The sequence below is a fragment of the Oryzias latipes genome, chromosome 4 (assembly GCF_053564925.1).
Source record: "Oryzias latipes strain Hd-rR chromosome 4, Olatipes_Hd-rR_3.1".
NCBI classification, from domain to species: domain Eukaryota; kingdom Metazoa; phylum Chordata; class Actinopteri; order Beloniformes; family Adrianichthyidae; genus Oryzias; species Oryzias latipes.
This window is the reverse complement of record NC_136240.1, coordinates 18,062,357-18,077,550: the sequence shown is the minus strand read 5'-3', so window position 1 is coordinate 18,077,550 and position 15,194 is coordinate 18,062,357. Positions and strand designations below refer to the sequence as shown.

The 15,194-nt window shown below is 36.9% G+C and overlaps 1 protein-coding gene across 13 annotated transcripts in view; it reads right to left on the bottom strand.

Annotated features, from left to right (window-relative positions):
* sgip1a (SH3GL interacting endocytic adaptor 1a) overlaps positions 1 to 15,194 on the bottom strand; it is a 54,398-nt gene that overhangs the window by 22,996 nt on the left and 16,208 nt on the right. For 9 of the 13 annotated variants that reach the window (XM_020702446.3, XM_020702450.3, XM_020702449.3 and 6 more), the window contains 6 exons: positions 3,905 to 3,968; positions 3,456 to 3,480; positions 3,307 to 3,327; positions 2,760 to 2,822; positions 1,352 to 1,415; positions 566 to 738 (listed from right to left, as the gene is read on the bottom strand). In XM_020702446.3, coding sequence (XP_020558105.1) covers positions 566 to 738; positions 1,352 to 1,415; positions 2,760 to 2,822; positions 3,307 to 3,327; positions 3,456 to 3,480; positions 3,905 to 3,968 — 410 coding nt within the window. Of the gene's footprint in view, positions 1 to 565; positions 739 to 1,351; positions 1,416 to 2,759; positions 2,823 to 3,306; positions 3,328 to 3,455; positions 3,481 to 3,904; positions 3,969 to 15,194 lie in introns of those variants that run through there. The other 4 variants (XM_078945947.1, XM_011474111.3, XM_078945950.1 and 1 more) reach the window with 3 other exon arrangements.

Below are 15,194 nucleotides of genomic sequence, written 5' to 3'. Positions count from 1 at the left end.
AAAACAAACAAAAAATGAATATTAAATTCTCAAGTTGTTTTTTCAACCTTGGATTTTAACACTAAAAATGACAATATTTAGCAGTAAAATGAGACTGGATATGATGAGTAAAGGTGCTTCTAGTTTATGAGTTTTAAAAATGATTTTGGAAAAATTTTTACTTGTCTGATTTTAAAAAGAACAAATTTAAAGCTAAATATAAAAAAAATTATGGTGCAAAAATCATATGGTAGAAATGCCAAAAAAATGGTCCAACTCAATCTCCAAAAAAGATATTTAAATGGGCTTCTAAATTAACAAAGTGTTTTTATTTTACTCCAATGATACAACAAATGTATTCTTCCAACTTTCAAGTGATACTCAAGTTTATTGGTTTTATTTTCCCTCTCTGTATGAACAACCAAGCAGCCACATATGGACATATTCTTACTGTATGTAAAATCACAAGTACTGCATATAAAGACGTAGAGGAGCAGCAGGAGTCATCTGCACTGCAGACACTAACACAGGTGTCCCTGTAAATGAAAACCTGTAGTGAGAAGATGGTGACGTCAGGACTACTCACCAGAGGAGATGGGGACAGAGCTATGTTGCCAATGGAGGCCTTGAGCTCATCGACCGAGGGCGCCGACACAACATGATCAGCCGGCAGAGGCTTGATCTTGATCTTGAATTTCTTTCTGCGATCCTCCTCCTCCTCTGACTCATCAGAAGAGAAGAAATGGGCCTTTGCGACAAGTAGGAGGGCAAAGTCAAGGAAATAAACACTTCTCCCATAAAAACGTTTACATTTTCATGTTATTTCTTTTAAATTTGTTATATTAAATTACTTTTTGTGGGGGAAATATTCCATTTTTTATCCTTGACTAAATTTTTTTAAAGCTAGTAATTGTACAAAAACTACTGGTCAAAATCGGCATGACTGAAATCCTGCTTAAGTTGCTGGAAATGGATATCCCTACTAACACATTACAACTTTTTGAGGAAACTTTGTTCTTTCCAGATGTCACAAAGTTACAAAAGCTTTTCTTAAGCTTTCTGTTTCTCTATGTTTACCAAATGAAATGTCACATTATTTTTTTTTTACCATTTTATACAAGTTTTGCAACAAATTCCTTCGGATTTTGTTAATGATTTGTTTAAAAAGACATTGGTGAACAAAGCCATTGATTAAAAAAAAAGGATTATATGATCTTTGTGGATCAGTTTAAATGTCACATGAATTACAAAAGAAAAAAAAAACTTTAAGTAACACTTTAAACAAATACTGAAAAAAAACAAAAGGTTTTCATAGCACCTGAAAGACAAAAAGAATAAAAGACAATAAGGGATGATGCTGTGCTAAGGATATCTCCTTCCTCAGATTCTTCATCAGGCCTGATACTGTAGCCCTCGTCATCCACCTCAGGAGAATTCTGTAACATAGCAACACATGTAGCAATTTATTGCTCTTATACACAGTTTTTAATTACAAAATGTATGTTCAAACATATAAATCATTTTTTTATATGCAAAAAACTTGCAAGTGCAGAATAATTTCAATGTTTTTGCAACACCCATTTGTCCTTGTTTCAAAACAATGTGTGGCTGTAGAAATTATACAAGAGCATATTTTAAAAAGATTGACAACAGGAAAATCCTTGCATATTTGCAAAGATCATTTCTGACTTTTGCAATACTTTTAAGGTCATCAGAACAGCACATGCGCATGTGCTGTCAACTGTAAAAATGTGGGTAAAATACTCAACAAAATAGTAATCTCAGAAGAAACCCAATTAAAATGCAATTAACTTCATTAAAATAGAAAAGATTGCAAAATAATCAAACACAGAGGTTTGATTTCAAATAATTTTTAGTAGTTAAAATTAATATTAATTTTACTGGTAATTTATGTCAGTTTCCTACCCATCTATGCTCTCAGATAAAAAGACCAAAATGTGTGGTTTTGGAAAAATTCACGTTCAAAATCAGATGTGTGCCCTGAATCACTACAAAAATAAATAAATATCTTGACCAAAACCCAAAATGTGAATTTAAAAGACATTTTTGCTCCAAAGCTCTTCATTCAATATAAACAATTTTCTCTGGATGTGTCAGTAATCTTAAGGAAACAACAAAATTCCAAATAATGCTGTGTACCGGATTTGCTGGGAAGTTAGTATGACCAAAGGAGAAGGTAATACACAGTAAACTAAAACGGGATTCTTTGCAGGTGCAGTTGGTCAGATTGAACACGAACCTTCAAAAAGTTTCAAATTATATTTAGAATTACATAAAGAAAGTAGATAATTTTTAAAAATGTAACTGATGTCAAATTAAAGAATTGGATTTAAAACCAAGGTCTTGTTGAAGTCCTGTTTTCCTGACAGTATGGCGTTGTAAAACAATTTTACAATTGTAAAAGACATGAATTGAACTCAACAGGCTTGGTATAAAACCATTAAAATGTATGCATGATACAACTGAAACATGTCTGCTCCTGCTTTGATCATTGACATGTTAACACATTTTAGCTTCCCTTCTCAGTGACACAGAGCCAACAGTTTACAAAGCTGCAATCATCACAATAAGGGCAGCAAATTCAATCTGCTGCACATTGTTATTGATATTTCAAAAACATCCTTTTTATAGCTGCCTGTACAGGACAGCAACATAAGAAGGCTAAAACAAAGGTACAAATTAAAATATAAACTGCAGAAGCACAACCATGTTTAAAACTAAGAGTAGAGGAATAATATTGGAGTGAAATTCTTACTTACATATCTTTCCCAGTCAATATCTTCATAGAAGCCATTAGGAGTTCCATTTGTCTTTTTCTGGGACTGAGAAAAACAGAGTTTCTCTGAAATTTTCCACTAATATAAATGGATGTTATGCCGTTTTTACCTACTTTCTGTGCAACTTTTGCAGCAAATCCTTTTCAATCTCAGTGTCTTCTGGTTTTTATTCAAACAAGACAGACTAGATTTTTATTTTCATCTTTAAATTGTTCCTTGTTTGTTCGTTAATGAATGTAATGTGAGACTAAAGGTTCAATCAACACTGAAAGTTATAAACTTTTGTAAAGGTAACTAGAAAAGTAGTCAGGAACCGTTATTAGACCACAATCATTTTTCACCAAATTACACTAAAGAGCTTATACACTAAAGCAGTGTAAGTTTTGAATGGCGATCCATAATCTCAGCTCTGCTGCATTTTCTTTTCAAAGCCTCAGAGAGTGTGCAAATGAAACTACGATAAATTTCTACCCTCTACTTAATTGAACACACAATGCTATGAACTAGTGTACTCTATAAAGTTAAGTACCGACTCAACTTCTTGGGGTTCCTGGCAAGCAAAAAGACATAAAAGTGGATAATTTGCCTTTCATTCATGCCATTCTGTCACCTGATTCACAGAGAACCACAAACTGATTTTTGTCCTGTGTTAAGATTTAAATACTTGGTAGTACTTACACCCCCGTCTCGGTCTGGGGACCCTCTGTGAGGAATAAAGAGAAAGAAAGAAGAAGTATTTAAAATGCCTTGGATATTACGGTAGTCAACTTGGTTGTTTTTCAAAAGTCTACTAAATACAGTTGAAGTCACACATTGAGTCATTTTTAAACCCCACTTTGAGTGATGTCACAAACAACTAAGCTTGGAAATAAAGCTAATGAGACTTGGGCAGCTTTCAATAATCTAACAACCACATTCATTTCTACATAGAGCAGCAGGTTTCCCAAAAGAACATCAGTAAGAAATTACTGAAAATAATTTCATATTTTAGATTTTTAAACATTTAACTACAATTTCGCATCTCAAGCGCAAATGCAACAAAACAGCATCACAGAAAAATGTTTCCATTCACATTTTCTTCAATCTACTAAAAATAATTACAGCTTTAAATCAGAGGAGGGACTTACGTGGAGTCATTGTCTTTCTCTTTCTTCCGTATCCCAAAGGCCTTCCTTGTACGTTTTTTTAATCCTGTGAAGACAAAGCAAGTAAAAAACTGAGTCCTCCCACAAGCAAAGCAACAGGTGTGACTCAACAGAAGAGTGAGTGGCTTCAATGGAAGATAGGATCAGCTTTAGTCTCTTTGCCAAGAAAGAACAAATATTCATTAATAACTAGTGTCAAAGTAACAATCAGGAAATGACTCCCGAAAGGTAATAGGGCTTATGGTCCATAACTTTCTTCTGTATAGAAAAGTAAATGAGACTGATTGGAGCAAGTTCACTTAAAAGTACAGAAAAAGAGAAAACAAAACAAAAAAAAAACTGAATGTTACTTTTTTTAAAACTTGTCCTGTCCAACAGCTGAGCAAGCGGATCCGAGCTAAATGCCTCTTTTTTTGGACAGATTTTACTGTTACAATAGGGGCTTATGGAATGCAACATTTAATAGGCAGGTGGGCTGAACGAATGTGTGCCTCCCGAAGTGTTCCTTGATCACAACAAATGCTCCACCAGCACCCCACACCCCAGAGCTAGGGACGGGGCTGAGGTTGGCTTCTGATTCATAGCTTCCAATTCGCGAGTGCACTAAAGGATCATTCCATTGCATTTTTCGCACTAAGATCACCTTAGACCGGGTCCTGTTCAAAAACCGCTGGACCTGGATTAAATGTGAAACCAATATCTGATTTGTGTGTGTCAATTTAACTGTAATTTATTTACTTATTTCCTCTATTGATAATCATGCTTTTTTCTCCTAATTGGCATTCATATCTTTACATATTTATTTTATTTTATTTTTTGGTATAGCGCCCCCCCACTACCAACTTTCAGGCTTCTTGGTGAAGTGTTAAGTGCATATAGGGAGACTGGTCATGCTCCAACATGGACCGGTGCCACAGGAACTCCATCTCCTAACCCCCATGAGCATGACGCACCAGTTCAAGCCGCACGGTGTGGCAGAGGCGCCACAGAGTGCACCAGCCCCCTTTCACCAACACCCCCAAGACCACACAGCCAGGGAGGATCAAGGCTAGATACCATCCGCAAGTTGCAAAGCAGAGCCCCAGCTCCAGACACCTTGGCCCCCAATGGGAGCTCTGGTCCCCAGGCGTCTCAAACCCATCAGATGACCCCACCGACCACAAGCACCCACCCCTCCAGGCGGCCGAGTGTTCCACCCCCATCAGCCACAGCCGAGCTGACGGGAGATGACAAGGGCACTGGCAGGGTAATCAGGATGGCCCCAACCCACACCCGGGACCAGAGGCGACGGGGGCCCAAACTCAGGCGAGCACCCCGCCCAGGTCAGGTGCAGCCCCTAGCAGCCGGGGCACAGGCTGACCTCAGCCCCACCCGGAGGATGAGATAGCCCCCCCTCTAGGACCAGGGTTCCCCGCCTGCACCCCAACCCAAGGGGCACAACCCCCATCCCAATTTAAGGTGTTAGTATGAAGCTTACCCTGTGTGGTCTTCTAATCAGTGGTTCTCAAACTCTCAAATGATAAACCTGAGAGTATTTCATCGTTTAATCTCCATTTAATAGAAAATGCTTTTAACACTTAATATCTCTCAGAAAGCTTTTTTCAAATGCAGAGTGTCAATTTTGAACATTTTCTTGTTGTATTATTCCTGCTAAATGTTTTCTTTGATACTCTATAAACTGACTTTGTGCATTAATGGTGCCAAACAAGTAAAGCTTTGTGCAGGTAATGGGTTAAGTTGCTTAAAAAGGGGGTGGGGTATATTTTTGTAAAAAGGTGGAGAACTGCTGCTTCACCTTAAGAAAACAACTTCATCAGTGGTGACTGTCTGTAGTGACTAAGTCTAAAGGAGTACATTGTTTATTGATGAAACAGGCTCAAGAAAAAATGGTTATTATCATCTTTAAGTTAACAGAATAAGTAACTTATGAGCAACATCAGCAAAGAGAACAACATAAAATCCAAAGTATAGGGTTTTACATTTCAGTTATTTTTTATATATTAGTTTTCTTCATCAGCTTTTTTTAAGGGTTTTTAATCACATTAAGGTAAAACTTTTAAAATGTATTTTGGTTAAAAGCAATAACTTAATATCTTTTTCAAGTACATTTGTTCTTTTATATTTCTACTTTTAAAAAAATATTTAATTTATAGAAGGTTTTAGTGATTTTTAATGTTTTTATTTTAATTAGTTTAGCTGCTAAAGTCCTCAGCTTCTTGTCTGCCTTTTGACTGTTCCATTTGGGGGACACCACATCTAATCATCTGCCACCATATAATTTCTTTTACATCCTCCTCCCTCACCTAAACTACCCTCATGTCTTCCTTTATAGCATCCATGAACCTCCTTTCAGGTCTTCCTCTAGGACTCTTTCCTGCTAGCTTCAATCACAGCATCCTTTACCAACGTCATCACTGTCCCTCCTCTCAATATGTCCACATCATCTCAATCTGCTTCCCTGCATTTATCTCCACAACATCTAACCTGAGCTGTTCCTCTGATGGTTTTGTTCCTGTTTCTATCCATCCTCATCACTCCCAAAGAGAACCTCATCCTCCATTACCTCCAGCTCTGCTTTAGAGTCTCTAAGTCACCAACAAGAAACTCTCTCTCCATAGTCTTCTACACTTTTTCTTTTATTCTTGCTGACACTCGGGCACACATCACACCTGAAGCTTTCCTCTGCCCGTTCTGGTTGCAGACACCTCTTTAGGGGATTCCCACACTTTCCAAAGATCTGGATTGTTAAGCCAAAGGACTTAAGGTTCTCCACCTGCAAAATATATGATTCCTTAAAAGAGAAAAAGCTTTTTTCTAAAATTTTTTCAATTTATCTCCAAAGATGTATTTCCCCCACAGAATGATTGTCTGAGATAATTAAACATTAAATCTCCAGGTTGTTGGGATGAGTCACTGTCAAGATGGTAGATGTTCTCAGCACTACGTGGGAGTAAATCTAGAAGGCTTATTTCAATATTTTCTTTTGCTATCCCAGCTGCTTGTTTCATTTCCTATTTTTTCATTTCTGTAGCTTTCAGTGAAACAAATGACAGAAAAAAAGCAGAAAATGGATCACAGTGGAACAAAACAATGTACTGCTGACCTGCCAAGGAGAGTTGACATCCCTGAGTAAAACCTAAACGTTTCATAATCTATTAAACCACATAGACCAGGACAGACAGTAAACACTAAAAACAACAGAGCAGTCAAATAACCTATATTCTCCAAGTAATATAAACTATAATTTTGGTTGAGATTACAGTAGTTTGTCCCTCTAATATTCTACGAATCTACAGCAGTGATAGTAATCTTGATATCAAGGTATCGAAATATACTGGTACATCACCAATTTTGGTTTTGACTATTAAAGTATCCAATACTGACTAATAATGGAGAAAATAAAAGTGCATGTGTCATTTCTGTACTTTTGAGTATCAGGTGAATTACTGCTTCATCAGTCACATGAAGAGGAGCCATGAGTTGTGCGTGTTGCCCTTGGCAACAACACAGCACAGCACGAGCAGGTGGTTTTGTATTTTTAACCTTACACTTTAAAGTTGATCCTTGGCCAGATTTTGATGGTTTTTGTTTTTAGCATAACAAATAAAATGCTTAAGAGAATAAACACATCACAAGAAATTACAAGTAACAATTATCTGTGATTGGTTTTGAATAAATTATGAAAACAATTAACGCATTGTATCAAATCTTAAAAGTGTGGTTTCGTCATAACTATGTGCATATAAAGGGTTAACTGGCAGTGAAGGGGGACTGTTTGTGTGTTTATGGGGGAGGGCACACGGTTTAATAAGTTCCGTCCTAAAGGATGCTGGCCTCAGGTCTAATGCCATTAGTGAGACACAGTAATTAAATTCTAAGAAAATCAAAATGAGGGGTTTGTAATTTAAAAAAGAAAAGTGGAAGTGAGAGACCACACCTTCTGGAAATATTCTAGACTGCTGTTCTTAAATAACACTGAAGCTTCCTGGGTTTCTGGTTGACCTTGGTAGAGCACAAAGTTAACTTTTAAAGGAGTGCACGGATGTAAAAACATCCTCAGAACGCAAAGATCACCGCCCACAGCAGCTGTGACTGTGTCATTGTGGCTTTGCAAAGTCCACACTTCAGCATACAGGAAGTGTTTCTTAAAAAAAAAGCCACCAGGAAAGCAGGAAGGTTGCAATTGCACCCATTTGCTGTGGCTAAATGTAGCTGCACGCATGCATATTTTTACCATTTGGATTAATATCTAAATAAATTTAAAAAAATACAAAAAAGTCACTAAAAATAACTTTAAATTATAGATACAATTTAAATGGCATAGAACACAAAAAAACCCTTGGATTAGTTAAGGCTTCCTGTCTAATGTTAGCTGAACTGTGTTTTTCCAGTAAAATTCCATCAAATATAAACAGGTTAGTTAGTTTTAAAGTGAGAATGTGTCCACTCCACCTGCTGTGCGGTTTCCTGTTTACTCCGTGTCACTCTTTCAGGGAGCTTTCAAATACCACAGAGCCAGACAACCAAGATAGAAGCTGGGCCTACTCAATGCTTTAAAGGGGGAAAAAACAACATCTACCAAATACAAACGTTTACTCTTGAATAGATGTTTAAAATAATAAACTAAAGCAATTCATTCTGGAAAAACAGAGCAGGAACTGTTTAACAAATTGCTCAAAAGTGCACAAGATGAACAACACACAGAGTTTGAGCTGAAGTTAAAGTAGACAGTAACAGGCCAGGACACTCCAAACTCTGAAGTGAGATACTATACCAAAAGTAATTCATGCTACTAAAAAAATGGATACTTGTCAAATAAAATTGATAAGACAATTAAATGCGCTTTTACGTTTGTTTATTTTTTTAATCAATTCTTACTTTCATGTTTGTTAACCTGTGACACACACCCACCTCTGCATGCTCAGGCGCTGGTGTGTCATGGCAGAATTGCAATAGACACCTGATGTAATGACTTCATGAACTGGGTTCGAAGTTAAGATGTGAGCGTGGCAGGAAGTGCGAGCGTCTGCTGGAATGAAGGTGGTCAAGTAAATGGTACATGATGAGATATGACAAGAACTTTAGGATGCTGGCCAAAAAACAGTTATAAAGACAGAGACTGATATAAAGTCTTAACGGCAGGGAGATGGATTCAAAAAGATTGCAAATGGAAGGTATGGATTAAGCCATTTTTTGGCAAAACCAGGACATAGTTTCTGCAGAGTGGTAGTACTTCATTAGAAGTTTGTCTCTGAGTTGTGGGTGGGACTGTTGGCGCTGAATCCACATTTCCCATCATCAATCTGTTTACATCCACTAACTTACAACCCCTCACACCCTCAACCTAACAAAACAGGGTGCAACTGAAAAGGCGAGTAATATTGGAGCTGTCCAGCTGAACAGTTCTGAGCCAGATGTCAGACGAGTAAAACAAAGACGTACATGGACCTGTTTGTCTTCTAGTAGATGCATCGGAATGGAGAAGCAGGGAGCTTGAAGCCCGCCAACTGTACCAGTTTTGTCACTGCTACAAGCTTATTCAAGCTGTTTTTTCTGTCAGCTCCTGATTCACAAAAATTTGAAAAAAAGAAACACTCAGAAATGCAATTTTAAGCTTAATTTTCTTAAGATATGTCCATGAAAAGCAAAAAAACTGTTAAAAACGCAAAAAAAGCGATTTCATCAGAGTGGGTCTGTCATGGTTTTGATTGCAGTCTTCTTTCAAATAAATATGTTTTGTTTTACATAGACCTCAACATTGATGTTTCCTTAAAAATTACAACACAGTGACTGGATGTTTAATAAAAACTTTATACTCCCTTTGTAATCAAGCTACTTTACTGCACATCTTGAATTAACACAAAACACTGTTTTCAAAAGTAAAGCATGTTGTGACCCTTGTTTGCTTCAAAAGGAAAGAAAAAAAATCCAGGGTTGAAATTCAACAGCAACACATTCCTCCTTTGATCTCAATATTTTCTCTATTCCCCCCAAAAAAAGACAGCACTCTCTGACAAAAAATGACTAAGCATGAGCCACTGTCGTATTAGTCACGGGATTAACATGAAATCATGTACATACGGGATTAGATGAGTAATGACTTCTGGCAACCCATCATCCTAAACAACATATTTAGATGTCAGAAAGTAGACATCAGTCAGAGTGTCTGAGTCAGTGTTCTAAAAAAAGGCAAAGAAAAGTTGTCAGTTTGTATTTTACCTTTCAGACACTAAAATTAGGACTGGATCCTCATGTGTGGTTGGCTGCACCATGAAAAGCACATATATGAGGAAACAAAGTTGTGAGTGGAGGCATGAGAAACTTCAAATACTTGTAGATTTCAATGCACTGGTGCACATTTTAGGGGAACAAATGCGATGTTTTATAATGTGACGTAAGCCACCTTTAAAGGAATATAGGTCAAGGCCAGAATCAGTGCGTCAGCTGTTGATGCAGAAAGAAACAAAAGATGCTGGAGAGTGAATCTGTGAATCAGCTCTGCTTATTCCCCTTGTTAATATAATAAGAATAAGAGTTGCATATTTCATAAAGATGTGCAAATGTCTATCTATCTATCTATCTTACAAAGACATTTAAAAAAACATGTTTTCAATATAGAAACAGTAGCTAAACTATATGGAAAATAGTTAATAAAAGAGTGTTTGTTTTTAGCTATTCATTACTCATCACTGTTTGCCTTCCTCCCACATGCTCTGTTCATCTCTTCCATCTCTATTAACAACAGTCACTCATGGTTCTCCCCAGGCTCCAAAAAGCTGCCTCCAAGGACTGTGCAGCAAATGACCCAGCTGCAGAGGCAGCGAAGGAGCTTTTAACATGGATTTGCTGCACTAAGACAGGATCAAGATGCATTTTACAACCAGTCCACACATATGGAACAGAAAAGGCAGAGATAGAAATGTTAGAGGACTCCCGTTGTGTATCGTGCTGATAAAAGAGGAGATTTCTGCAGTTTTGATGTGGACTGCAAATGTAAAAACGGATTATGAAGCAGCTCCTATCATGGCAAAATGAATATATTTCTGTTAACTAATGTAGTCTTCATTGGAGTATGGGTGCATCCTAACAGAAAAAGGCAGGATACCACTCATTCACAAATATCCTGCTTTTAAAACATACAACTAGAATTATTGCTATATTATTTGCTTTTTCAACATGTCTATTTTTTTTTCATAAAAAAAATACAACTTTCCTGCCTATAGTCATTAAAATCAAAGGAAATAGTGTAACAGTAACATAGAAGTTTTGAATTATCTTTCATTTCTGAGAGACATTAGGATGCAAATAGAGCATTAATTCATAGCCATGAGCCTGCAGGACTGTGGTTTTAGTTCTGAATAAAGTAACAGATTAGGAATTATGTGTATGCCTTCATTTAGACATGGTAATGGTGGCATCAGCATCTAAGTATAGGATATGAAATCTGGTGTTAAAGGTTTAGAGCTTCTTGTGCTGCCACTATGGACTAACCAACAAAATAAAAAAATAAAAATAAAAAAACTGAATTCCAAACATGAGTGGATTAGTTGAGTTCCTTTTTTTTAAACTTCTTTGACCTTGTGAAATGCAAACAAACAGGATCATTTATTTATTTTATTTTTTTTGCAGGAAGAGTTCAAGACAACTGTTTCCCTGGTTTCCCTGTTGATCAATATTTTGATCTTAAAATGTTGACTGCCATTTTTTAAAGTCAGAAAACGACAGTTGTGCCATACACATTACATCCAAAAATCTCTAAATAATCATTTAATTTACAAATTTACAAGTCTGCCAACATTTTCATGTAAATGTGTAAATAACTACATGGACAATGATACAACAAATGTTTTAAAAACAGCAAATGACTTCATTAAAAAGGACAAAAGCTTGTTGATTTCAAACCTTAATGAGGACACAAGGAAGTACTGTGGGAAATGCTGCCAGACAGAAAATCAGTAGCCAATAGTGTAGCAAAACTGAATCCATTGCTTGTGATGCTTTTTTTTCGAAGTTTTGTTATAACATTGGAGCCCAATGCAGCATATAAGAATGATCGTTTTTTAGTTGATGAGCAAACTGAACCAGGAGAAAAACGTGAGACGGAGGAGATAGAAAACATCACAGAAGTTCAAATTATAAATTAAACTGAATAAAACCAAATAAAACTAAATTAAGAAAAGTTTAACGGCGACTCTATAACATGTAAAATACTTAGATTTAGGTTGACCAAAAGAGGTTCTGATGACTTTTTCCATTCATTTTCATAAAGTAACGTTGCAGTTGTGGTTAGTAAAGACGTGGTAAATGACAGTGTGGCTGTTCAATGAAAAGAGCATGGATGCTTTTTTAAACCCTAAAGTGAAAGGTTTATCAGCCTTCTGTTTAAAAAAAATAAAAAGCAAAACAAAACACAAAAACCCACATGGACACACTCCCACATCCGCACAGAAAGGCAAAAGCCACAATCGGTTAGATGGCATGACATAATGATGATTCATTTTAGCATTTCAAATACCACTTTATATTTAATGGTTAAAAAAAAACAACTAGAGGTGAACAAATCTCATTGTCATTCACACAATTACATGTGTTTGACGTTTCTTTTTAGTTGAGATGCTTGTTGCATTCAACAGCTTTGTTGTCATGAATGGTAAATAAAGGAATTCATGTCCAAAAGAAAAAAATAAACATTTTATTATTTAAAAAATACTTTTCCTGTATGTCCTTTTAGAAGGGGAAAAAGAGATTTGTGTTAAAATACATTTCAAGTTATTGTTCAGGTCCCCTCATTTAGCCAGCCTCACTATGGTTTTGAATTTCCTTTGGGATTCTATTCTATTCTATTGGGTGCAGGTAGAATATTAGATAGAAAAAAATCCAAGTCTGAGTGTTGTGAGAGCTTGGGGTGTCATATTCCTCTAAGCCACATGTGTCAAACTCAAGGGCCGGGGGTCAAATGTGGCCAGCCATGTCATTTTATGTGGCCCGCGAGAGCATAAAAGTTTTTAATTTCTTAAAATAACATTTTTCTTTAGTTGATTACATATCATTAATGTGTAGCTGCTGTTTTAATTATTCAGTGTTTGCAGGTCTTATATGTGTATGCAGACAAATTGTTGTCATCAAACATCAGTTGGATGCAAGGCTGTGTGCAGCCTTTCTCTGTAATACATGTTCTTTGCAGCTCAGTTTTATGTTGTTTTTCTTTGTTCACTTGGACAGTTTAATCGATCATTAATGGAGTTATGTGGGTTTTAATAAGTTTAAAATGTTTAAACAGATTTATGCTAGAGTAACAAGCAAACATATGTCTTCTATGCAACTGTAATTGTCACTTTAAAAAGTTATAATAAATTAATAATAAGTTATTTAACATTAAGGAGTAGGTACATTTATTTTTACATTAAGTTACATGTACAAGTTATATCTGGCCCTTTGAGGACAGCCACTATGCTGATGTGGCCCTCAGTGAAAATGAGTTTGACACCCCTGATCTAAGTCCAGGGCTCCAGACTAACTTTTTTCACTAGTGGCCCCTAACTGAAAATTTTAGGGGCACAACCAGAAAATTTAGGGGCGCATACCGTAAATCAACATGCTAACCAAATCTACTAATTTCCACTGTATTACTAATAAATACTTTAATAATAGATGCAGAAATTACAATGTGCTGTTTCAAATTCAGTGTCACATTTTATTCTGCACTTTTGAAGATGCAACAACAGGTAAACTGACAGAAGAAGGTAAACTGACAGCACCATCGCTGTCATGACAGTACAAATAAGTAAAGAAAACAGATGGAAATTTATCTTTGTGACACCAAATAGGTGCAGCCAAGATGCACAATAAGCGTGTTTGAGATCACCCAGGTGAACTCAACGCTGCGCAGATCACCTGGTGTGTGACATATATTTTTGCTTTTGCTCCAACATCAACTGTCAATCATCACAAAACTATCGCGAGAAAGGGGTGGGAGCAAGGGGCAAACCTACCCGGACACAGCTGAAAACTGAACTGACTGAAAGCTGCCCTACAGACTACAAAACAATGCATTATGGGACATGTGTCCTGATGGTTTTTGTAGTGGAGTGATTAATTAAAATAATTTAAAATACCAATTCATTAAAAAAAGGCTACATACATTACAAAACATTAAAATGATCATAAAATATATAATAACACATATCATACTAAGGAGGAGAGGAATATTAAAACTAAATTGAATGTTAAGGACAACCCCCCCCCCCCCCCCCCCCTGCTGCTGTAGACTCTGGCACTGGTACACTAGCCGCAGGTGGGAAGAACGAATCAATAGTTCACTTACTCATAGCTCAAACACACATCTCAGGTTGTGATATTTGTCTCCGTTTCCTTCCCACAGATGTTTACGCGCGCTCGATTATCTCTAGGCCCCTCCACGCATTTTAGCCACTTACAGTGGCTATCCCTATTCTTCTCACACGCAGTGGCCGTCTCACAGACGGGCATCACGCGAGTGTGTGCTCGCGTTTCATGAATATGTGCGCGAGTGTGTGTGTCTGCCTGCGTGCGTGTGCGTTCGCGTCTCATTGATTATTTCATTGATCATTGACGTGCCCCTTCCAAGTTTAATGTATAAAAAAAACGTAGGGCGGGGGAGGCAAATTTACTGGTCGCGCACTCTCAAATTTTGGTCGCAAAATGCGACCAAATGGTCGCAGTCTGGAGCCCTTCCTCTAAAATGCTTATAAACTCATGCTGTTATAGTATTAGTCCATCCATCCATATGTCAATCTTCTGCTTTGATCTATTTTAAATGTCATATAGGTTGAATGCTCTTCCTGATACCAATCTTTGCATTTACAGAGCTTGGAAATGAAAAAACAGGACACTAATCTGTGTCCTATGACAGAGTTTTAGGGCCACCAAATAATAAATAAATAAAAGTAAAATTATGAAATTTTAAGTGAAAGTAAGCACACAGAGCAAGTGAACGCCGCACAGCAGCAGATCAGACCGACTAAACTCAATTGAACAGGTGAGCTGAATGTTTATTGATAACGTTCCAAATGTTTGGAAGCTCATTTGTTTGATTTACGATTTTTTAATGTTTTATTTATTGAAAGGTGGTTTGCAGGATCTCTGCAGCCCCATGAAGCTGTCGGTATCCCTGCAGCTGTCCACTTCAATCCTTTCTTCCTCCACCAAAGACAAGATCTCTACGTTTGTGTGATGCTTCCGTCTGAGGAGGAGCACTTTTTTGGCATTTTCAATGTTCTTATGCTAATATAAC